Here is a 10,640-nt window from a genome sequence, read left to right on the forward strand (position 1 = left end):
CCCAGTCTCCCATAGGGGCACGAGCGGGGGACATGCTCTCCTGACACACGCCCTTAGAAAGTCGATCAGAGGCAGAAATTCTGGCCAGACCATTGTGCGGACGGGCGGGGGGCGGGGTGCAATTCCCATGTTGTCAAGGACCCTGAACCAAATCCAGGCTACCTTCCGGAGCTAACCGTCCTCCATGTCACGTTACTAAACTGCAGGCCTATGGATTAGCCCTGTGTCACTCCCTCCTCCCCCACAATCGCAGTGTCCAGGTGGATTGTGAGTCACCCAGACCCTCCGTAATAAGCCCACCATGGGTGGGGCTGCCTCGCAGTTTCTCGACCCTTCCCGCCCTGACTCAGCTGTCTTGATCTTCGAGCTCGGCTTTCGTGCAGGCAGAAGCCGCCGCGGCGCCCGCCCCACCGGGCATGCTCAGTGCTCGCGCGGGCTGTGACGATCGCCAGGCAGCGCCCGGCCCGGCGCTCTGGGCAGCGGCGCGCGGGTCCCTTTAAATCGGGCTGGCCGGTTGCCAGGCAACGGCACGGCCCGCGCTGGCCCTGCACTGCAGAGGTTCTGCCCGGGGCCGGTCCGGAGGGGTAGCGTTGGCCAGCGCCGAACCGAGGGCAGCCGCCCGCCGCTGGTGGTCGTCTTCAGGGAAGAGGGGCCAGGGCCCACCGGACCCCACCCACGCCGCCAGGTATGTCTGCGCCCGGCCCGGCCGGGGCTCCCCAGGCTAGCCCCTCGCCCTCCCTGGGTGACCCGGGCGGAGGCAGCGCGCTCCCCGCCTCGATGCCCACTGCGGGTTTCTTCACCCTTTAGGGTCCCGGCCGGGAACTGGCGGGCGTTTGGGAGGGAAGGGGACAGGGTGTGGGACTCGGGGTGTGGAAGGAGGAGTGGGGTCAGGCCTCGCCCCTGCCCTCTTTCTCACGGCCCGCCAGCAGAGGGTAGGGACTGGAGAGGTGGGAGGTGTCACCTGCGGTGGCGGCCCGGGCAGCACCCTGACCCTAGCCACCTCGTCTCCACTGGAAGCAGCGGTGGCAGGAGTTTAGTTAACCATTTACAGAGAAAACCCCCAAACTATGCCTGCTTAGATGCAGCTTTATAGCAAGAAAGTGACTTCCATGCTAATAAAGTACTTGGCCTTTTGGAATTAAGGCGACTTCGTATCTTTTCTCCTAGAAGGAATTATTCCACACTAATAATAAAGAATTGGGGGTAAGAACCGTGCACAGGGCCCGGTTTTCAATGGTACTTTGCTTCACTCTCAATATCGGCCAAACAATAGAGAAGACAATTTGTCCGCTTGGCTCCTATGTGAGGACCATGAAAGATTAAGGCAAAAACCGGGATCACGTCCCTTTTTAATGATTTTTCAAAATAACTAGACTCTGGGGGAGGGAGGCAATGCCTCGGCTCCAGCCTCTGCTAACGCGGCTCTTGGCCTGCTGCTTACTAACAAGCATGCCGCTGTGGCCACCAGTGGTAGCTCATTTGTTCAATAATTGCTAAAGGCGAGGAGGTACCGTGTTGAATAAGATGCCACCATGATTCTTGTCCCATCTGGTATTTGCATTGCTTGGGGAAGGAAGACTTAGTGATGTGATAGTGGGGAAATTGGGTTGACAAGTTCAAAAGAAAACTTGCTTCAAAGTGTCTGACATCGCATTTGAGGTAAGCTGAACAACATTAAGGCTATCACTTGTAATTTTAAGCTACATCTCATATGAACACAGATTTGGGCATTTTGGTTAATTATATATTAACCAAAATATATAAAATATATTTTATATGTAATATATTTTCTTTTTCAGTTCAATCTGGAGAAGGAGGACAGTGGCATCAGATAGAAGACCTTGGACGTCAGGAATTGTAAGTACCGTTTTGCTGGCTGATAGCTGGTTATGGAGGTTTAGAAGCACAGAGCCTCACCCAGTGTAAATCTTCAATCTTTTAACTAGACCATTAGTCTGCACTGTCACTACACTATCAAAAAAGCCTCGTGAAAATACAAAAGAAAAGTGTCCTGAAGACTTTAGGTAAGCCAAATAAACTTTAAGGGAAAAATAAAAGCCCTTTCCCTAAAATGTCACCCCCCAAAACCTTATAAGCCAAAAGAGAAGTTATAAGTACTTACAGAAACTCAATTAGAATCAAAACACTGTAGGATTTTCAGGAAGAATATTAAGGGTCATTCATTCAACAAATATTTATTGAGGGCCACTATGTGTCAGGCAACAGCAGGGATACAACCATGAATAAGATGCCAGGAGATCACAGCGTATTGGTAAAATGAAACTATGTGTGAAATGCTGCAGAAGCACAAGAAAAACTCAGAGTGCGGAGTCATCCTTGATAATCTTCAAACTGATACCCCAGTTGTAATATTTCTAAGATATTATTGGTGGCTCTGAAAAACACTGGGACATTTGGAAAGTTCATGGTAAAGCAATTGGTGATAAAAAATGCAAATCTCTTCGGATGTAGAAAAGACTACAACTCTTCTGCTTAGAATCAATTTAGCTTTGGAAATTTGCAGATGTCAACAATTTACAGGATTTAGGGCTAATTCTTCCATGAAGATGCAGGTCGAATTAATGTAAGATTCAAGTTTAGGTTCCCTCCTACTTACCTTAATAGTACTTCCTTTTTTTTTTTTCAAACTGACTTTTTCTGAGGTCTGATGACTTCAGGCTGGCAACTTTGAAGCACATATCTTTGGAGAAGGGTTGGGTTGTTTGACTGGTTTATGTTCCGAGGGAGGGTAAGGAAAATCTAAAAAAGAACAAAACCCATGGTGTATAGTATACTTTAAAATTGCTTCCATTTTCATTTTCAATAATTTCTCCTAACTACCTGGAAATAGGTATATTGTCCCTATATTATATCTGAAGAAACTGAGGTTCACAAAATGTAAGTTTTCACATAGTTCTAAAGTGTGGGAGCCAAGATATCTGACTCCTTCAGTCTTTTTTTTTTTTTTTTTTACCGTAGTCCACACTTAATTCCTTTCTCAAGAACTTTCTTTTCCTTCCCCACAATTTTGCATGGTAGAACATGTTTACCCACCTTCCTTCAGACAGCTTTGGGCAGTCCTCATTTTTGTATTTAATAGTTTCTGTAAACCAATGATTTTGGAAAGGCTGGGGAATGGAGAAGCTCCCCTAAAGGGAGCAGGTCAGCATCTTCTGGAGCAAGGAGAGGGGATAATGATGGCTGTGTTTTGTGCCTGGGAACAGTGGAAGCAGAAAAATAAGTTGAGAACTACTGCTTTTATGTGAGAACAGATTGGACAATTGAGCAAAGAAGCAAGGCCAGTGACTTTCTTTGAAACAGACGTTTTTTTTCCTGTCTTGGCCAAGCAGTTTTTCTGAGGGTTGAGAGAACCAAACCATCCAAGAATAATGGGAAAACGTTGCCTGGGCTAAGAAGGGCCTTTTGTCTTCCCCTTACTGCCCCATCACAGGTTGGAGACGACCTTTGCTAAACATCACTCCCAATTTACAAAGTTTGGGATGAAGCACTCTTGTGAGGTGGGAAAAAGCCTCTGGAGGTTTCCCAGTCCCTGCCTACCCCTGCTTGGAAGAATAATTGCATTTTGCAGACAGATCAAGATTTATGCAAAAGAGATGGTCCTGAAATTTTGAAATCAAATCTAATGTAAATGAGATAAGGCAAGAAAGAAAAGAGATCTTTGATTTTTATGTCATCAAATTTCCCTAAAGCATGTGGTTTAAAGTATAAATATTTTAGAACATAAATAATTAGATTTCACATATTTGATCGCTTATCCATCTTAATATGAGCATATTTCCCAGGGCCCCACACCTTGAAGATGAAAACTGGATGGTTTTGTGGGTTTCTCCTTTCACAATAAACAGTGTATTACTTTCTGGAACTTTTTGAAGACATATATGCATTCACCCAAGATTTTTATGAAACAGTTTACCTAAAGATCCATAATAAGTGATCACTCTTTGCTTAGCTTTCAACAATTACATTATATGATATTACATTATAAATCCATTTTCAGTTTATCAGTGGCTCCCAAATTCTTTAGGTGAGTAGAAACCATTTCCATGAGTCAAGAAATTTCCTTACTCCACCAAAATGCCCTACTAGTTTGCCACTGCAAAAGTAAGTCACCAGAGGATGAATGGTGATGTTTTCAGGGAGACACTAACTAGAACCGTCAGGTGTCCATTATCAGTTCATGTCAGAGACAAATGAACAGATGTAGCCGTATAATGGACAACCATGCCTTAACAGTGCAGTCCCAAGGACTTCTGGGGGATCACTGGCTTAGAGGACCACTAATGTTGTTTTTGTCATATGACTTTATATTGTTTTCCTGTGTTTTCGTTTCTTTAAATTTTTCATTTCTCTTGGACCTCCTTCACCTACCCTTCAGTCCTTCAACATCCAATATAGCGTTGGGTAGGCACTTGTAATAATAAATGACCCACTAAAAAGGCATGCTTATACTTTCAATAATGGCTCTGGTTTGATTTGCCTTATGCTGCGACAAATTACCTAATCAAGTTTATTGAAAGCAAAATGGCTGCCACGCCAGGGTAGAGGAAGGAGTATCATTGTCTTAAAGCATATTTCTTGCCTTTGCCAGAGAATGCTAATGTCATACTTGTTCTGCGTGAAAAACAAACAACGCAATCTGTGAAGAGAAAATGAGCCTGGCACCTTTTACCCGCACTCTGGGCTTTGCCATACTCTGTGACTAGATTTGGGAACAAGCCCTTAAAGGATATCTTGCCAATGAAAGAGAAAAAAAAAAAGAAAGAAAGGAAGGAGGGAAGGGGGAAAGGGAAAGGGGAGGAAAGGAGAGAGAGAAAGAGAGGGAGAGAGAAAGAAAGAAGCAGCTCAGAGACCCCTTGACCCTGCCCTGTGTAAGCTATGGGAGGGAAATTCCAAAAGGCTTTTCAGGCCTTTCTCTTTCTGGCCTTTGATATGTGACATGCAAGTCTCCTTACCCTCCCCCCTTCATTTTTCCTCTCTCCTTTTGTGGCCCTTTAAAAATACCTAAGCTCTGAAAATAGTGGGTTGTTTTCTTTCAATTTGTGGAATGAAACCTAACAGAAGAATAAAGAGGAATTTTGGAATAGGCACGGATCTGGGAGACAGGGTCTCAGTTTTACCACTATAGGCTGTGTGGACTTGGACAAGTCACTTAACTTCTCTGAGCCTCAGTTATAAAATAAATGGACTCTTCCCAGTTCTGTGAAAAAGCATGGGCTGTATCAAGAAATTATACAGAGGCCAGGAAAGAAATGTGGTGATGCTGGAAAAATATATATATATATGTTTTTAGCCAGAGATTTATGGGAGGGTTGGAGATAGAAGTCACTTTTTCAAGGTGCAAAATCATTAATGAAAAGAGCTTTCTATTTTAACCTTTCTCTATACCCAGACCTCTATCTCAGATTTGTCATTATTGCTAGCTTCATGTATAAAGTGGTCTCACCTTGCCCCTCTGCATACCGCTTTCCTGATCAATCTCACCAACACCTTTCATCCAGAATTAGGTAGGAAGAATAGTAATCTCTCTCCCATTGCTACCTGATTAGAAGCATTTTAAAACTTTTACAGAGTTGTCTGGTAAAAATTTGACTGCTAAAAAATGTGACTGGGCTTCCCTGGTGGTGCAGTGCTTAAGAATCCGCCTGCCAATGCAGAGGACACGGGTTCGAGCCCTGGTCCGGGATGATCCCACATACCGCAGAGCAACTAAGCCTGTGCACCACAACTACTGAGCCTGCGCTCTAGAGCCCGTGAGCCATAACTACTGAGCCCGCGTGCCACAACTACTGAAGCCCGCGTGCCCAGAGCCTGTGCTCCACAGCAAGAGAAGCCACCGCAATGAGAAGCCCGCGCACCACAACGAAGAGTAGCCCCTGCTCACCACAACTAGAGAAAGCCCATGCACAGCAACGAAGACCCAATGCAGCCAAAAATAAATTAAATAAATAAATAAATAAAAATGTGACTGGCAATTAGTATTGCCATCTTTTCTCTTTCCTCTGTTCCTTTCCTTTATGATCCCTGTAATAATTCCCAGCATTTGCATTCATATTTCTAGAGAGGAGAGCAAATGGGATTATGGTCATCTTCCTCTTTAAGGACAGATAGATCATCGATGCTTCTGGATGGTGACTAACAGAATAATAAAGTCGGAACAGACTATTTCAGGAGAAAGGAGAGGATGCTCCAATGGCAAATACATACCAGGAATTTCAAGTCTTGGCTTACTACTGTGGTCTGATTGACTAAACTTAAAGCTTGGGTTATGGCTTTTGAACCAATCATTTTAACACCTTCACTGCACATTTGTACCTTTTCCTTTCCTCAAAGCCAAATAGTTGTCAGTGGAGATGTATCCTTGGGTATAGAGTGAGTCCCTTCCCTCTTCTTTTGGGGGGAAGGTGTCAGGCATGTAGGTATCGAGTTTATTCTCTCATTGTCTGTAGTAAGAACAATTTGTTAGAATTTAAACTATACTCGTTAAAAAGAAAATTATCAAGAAATAATATATTAAAAAGTGGTTATCTCAGGGCCACAGGATTATGAGGAAGATTTCTTTTGGTTTTTTCTTGTATGTGTGATTTTCTGTATTTGCCAAAATTCTACAGATAACATGCACTACTATTAGCATCTTTATATAATATGAAATATTACAACTATTAAATATTATAATATTTTAATATAATATTACATTTATAATCTTTAATAATATTAAAGAAAATATTAATCAAAAAATAAACACAACTGCCATTTTTTGTTACCAAGATAAAATTACATTTGTGTTCACGGGAAAAATAGATGCAGGCATACTTTGATTTTTCTCGGTGGTAATCTTCCAACTATATTACAGCAAATTAATGTATAAGATGAATAAAGTGACCCCCTCCTTCTTCCCACCCTTTGGCGGTAACTGCAGTTGCCAGTTTGGTGGCTTCAGATGCCAGTGGCCCTTCAGCATGTTGCTTGGGTCCTTCTTTCTCCCTTCTCTCAAAAGTAGTTACTGATCAAACGTTTCTGTGTTTTAGGAAAGCTCTATGTTATGGACTGTCTTTGAATAGGAAAGACTCCTTGAAACAAAATAAGTATCCTCTAATTTTTGTAAATTTAGAAAGTTAGCTGTGATTTAGTATGCTAAGTTTTCACCTAAAAGCTATATTTGGAATCAGTATCTCGAGAAAAACCCATTTGGTGGCATTAATATTTTCAATTGTTGACATTCGGTTCTCATCATGAAATTGCTGTCAAAACGGATAGAATTCTGTACGCTTGGCAGAGTCTTGCCTAAAAGCAAAGCCCAAGGCTGGAATAGCAGGAATTTACAGGTCAAGACAGAAGGGCGTTTGGCAGCGTTAGTCATAAGGAAGTCTGCATGGTATACTTTACCCAAAGCAGCTCACATTGCATTAAGCACTGATGTTTTAGTCACTTTAAGGAATGAATAAACAGTAGTCCAACCGAAAAGAACTAGAAGAAAAAACCAGGCACATTGGAAGCACAGATTTAACTTATCAATATTAACCTATTAATTTAAAATCACTTTTACTGTTTTAAAGCAGTTGTTTTCATGCTGCTTTCTCATAGAATTATTTTCTCTACAAGAAATAGCCAAGTGTGTCCATTTATTGGTTCTATTTCATAGGATCAGAGAATTCTAAAGCTGGAAAGGTCTGTAGAACTTAGCTAGTTTAGCCCTTTCCATTTATAAATGAGGGAACTGAGGCCCAAGTCACTCAGTGAGTCAGAGGGAGTGCCAGCCCTCAAATATTTAGGTTCTTTCACCCCTGAGCCAGGATTCTTAGTTCTTTCCACTACCCCGGCTGCCAGTGTAAATATGTGCCTTGATTTTAAATTTTGTTTTTCAGGAATTGGAAGAGGTGCCTGAAGAAATGGATGCTAGAAGAAAACACTGGAAGGAGAACATGTTTGCTCCTTTTTATAGTGCACAGGATATTCTAGATGAGGCTTCTCAGCTTGAATCCTCTTCTGAACAAATGACTTTAGGTAAGGCCAAGAGAATGGAAGGGATTTTTAATTTGTCTCGTAGAAAGTTTCAAGAAGAGAATAAATTTAAAAGGAAAGAAGTTATTTCTCAACCAAATGAAAATGAACACGAACCAAATTTAAGAGAGCGAAAGATAAACATTTCAAAGAATGAGGCAGACACAAATTCTGCCTCCTGTGAATCATCTAATTTAGACATTGCAGCTGAAGAAAGCTTTAATGGTGCAGAAGAGCCTCTTAGCTGGGGTACAGAGGAATTATCAGCTCCACCACGAAAAGACAAGAAGAAGAAATTCACCGAAGAACTGTCTCCAAAACTTCGCCTGAATCTTTTGAACGAAGAGCTGGAAGCGCTTAACATGCAATGCAGAAAAATAGAAGAGGAATTCGAAAATGCGGAAAAAGAACTTTTGAACTGCAAAAAAGAAGTCTCCTCAAAACCCCTAAATTTTCAAGAAGCAGGGATGGAAACTTCCAAGAAAGACTGGGAACTTCAAGCTTTAAGAAATGACCTCTCTGAAAAAGCAACAAATGTTAAAAACTTAACAGAAGAGCTCCAGCAAGCCAAAGAGGTCATCCACAAGTTGAGCCTTGAGAACAAGGATTTAAAAGAAGCCGTTAGGAAGTTAAAGCAGCAAACAGGGTGGAAATGCACTACTAAAGGAAGAAGTGAAATTGTATTATGAATTAGAAATGGAGAAGATACACGGGGAGCTCAGTGCCATCAAGAACGAACTGAGAGTGGAGAAGACCATACGAGCAAGAAACAACAGAGCCCTGGAGCTGCTTAGAAAACACTTTGCTTCTGTAACGTCATCAGGTACCCCTGACAGCTTTATGGGGGATTTTTTTTTAAATAAAAAAATAAAAAAAGCCTTTCATTAGGCAAATGATTGAGCCAAATCAGTGTTTCTTGTGCTTTCTTTGTGTACAACTTAAAACATGTGTGATGGGATGTGATTTTCATGTTTGGTGAATCAAGATATCTGTGAAAGGTGTAGATGCTAACTTCAAAGCTTCTGCTTTCTCTTTCTAATGAATTTATTGCCAGAGTCCAAATAGAAATGAAGTTTTAGAAATCTCTTTACATATATATATATATATATATATATTACTCAAAGACATGTAGTGATTCACCAAATCATTGATGAATACGGATCAACAGACGTTTTGTGATCTTGTGAGCAATGTGTCCTTGACACGTGAATATTCTTCCATCTGTGTTCATTCATACTAACAATAAAAATCTCATTTATTTGTGTAAGCGTAACATGTGGGTATGGGTCTTAAAGCAGTCTGTTCAGACTCAGTGGGATACTAAAAATATATCTGCTTTCCCTGAGATCTATCCTTAATTAGGCATACATAAATGTCTCCCCCCCAAATGCAGGTTTTTCCACCCTCCTGCTGTTTTCTCCATGCTTTCTCCCTTGACCTGGCCACGGTGCCCATAGACCAGAAGATGGCTTAGAGACACAGCTGTGACCTTGGCTACAGCCCTGATTTTGACAGCAGTAGCTTTTGCCTTTTCTTACGTTGACCAGCAAGGGGCGTTGTTGACACAGGTCTTCCAAAATTCTACCAGGGGAAAATTTATGTTTCCTGCCCAGTTTACGTCATCAGCTGGCCGAGACTTGGGTGAAAGGTGTTGGATGTCATCTAGGTAAGCTGTTAGTGAGGTCGCTTGATTTATACAGGAATCCAGCCGTGTTAAGAGCCTTTCTTTTTTACTTTAAAAGAACAAACATGTACTGCCTCAGGCCTTTGTGGAAACTATCGGCCAGTTGATTCTGTGCATTTGTTTGTATCAATCAAGATTTTTTGTGATTGTAGTTCTATTTGCATGGTATTTTTAAGTCCAATGAACCACATGTAATTACAGACTGTGAAGGTGGGATACGATTGTTAAGGGTTCAGGTATTTTCCCTGATGGGAAATCCCCAGCCTGGGAGTCTAGACACTTGGGTTCTAGGACCTGCTTTGTTATTAACTAGCTATTTAACCTTCTAGGCCTGAAAGTCCTCATCTGTAAAATGAAGGAGTAGATCTATCATCCAGATTCTGTTCAGTTCTAACGTTCTGTGACTTCACCACAGTGATTTTAAGCACAAGTGTAACTACCTGTGAGGAAGTAAAGCCCCTATGGCACTGGAGACGTTCAGCTCTGATACTTCAGGGGGTCTGCTTTACAGACCTTCTCCTTTCAAAGGAAATATACAAAGGCTCTTGTTTATAGTTTGAACATCTCCAAATACCGTGTCAATAGTAAATCAGGAGAGGGAGTAACTGAGGTTATTTCTTCTCCTTTCTCTTGTTTCCTTTTTACTCACTGAGGTCGGGGAAGGCCCTGAATGGAGACAAACTAGGCTGACCTGGAGCTGAGCAGGGCTTGCCCGGCCTGGGACAACTGGACTAAATTCGAAACTAATAATCTTTGGAGCTTTCTGACTTTAGTTCTGATAACTTCCAGGAGCTGGCAGCCCACTCAGAGAGGAAGGTGACTTTCTGGTTTCTGATGGTCACTGCTTCCCACCCAGGATCTAGGCACAAAAGCAGACTAGGAACTCTTTGCCCTGTTTAACTCTCTTCCTCATCACCCCCTTAAAGATGACCCCTTG

At 42.2% G+C, this 10,640-nt stretch overlaps 1 protein-coding gene across 1 annotated transcript; it reads left to right on the forward strand.

Annotated features, from left to right (window-relative positions):
• The first annotated feature begins 450 nt into the window (after positions 1–450).
• CCDC160 (coiled-coil domain containing 160) lies at positions 451–8,919 on the forward strand. The gene is given in 4 exon segments (XM_004286914.4): positions 451–685; positions 1,800–1,857; positions 7,884–8,665; positions 8,667–8,919. Coding segments are annotated over 2 exon segments (999 nt in total). The 5' UTR covers positions 451–685; positions 1,800–1,857; positions 7,884–7,907; the 3' UTR covers positions 8,908–8,919.
• Positions 8,920–10,640: the final 1,721 nt, after the last annotated feature.

This window comes from Orcinus orca, chromosome X (genome assembly GCF_937001465.1).
Source record: "Orcinus orca chromosome X, mOrcOrc1.1, whole genome shotgun sequence".
In the NCBI taxonomy this organism is placed as follows: Eukaryota; Metazoa; Chordata; class Mammalia; order Artiodactyla; family Delphinidae; genus Orcinus; species Orcinus orca.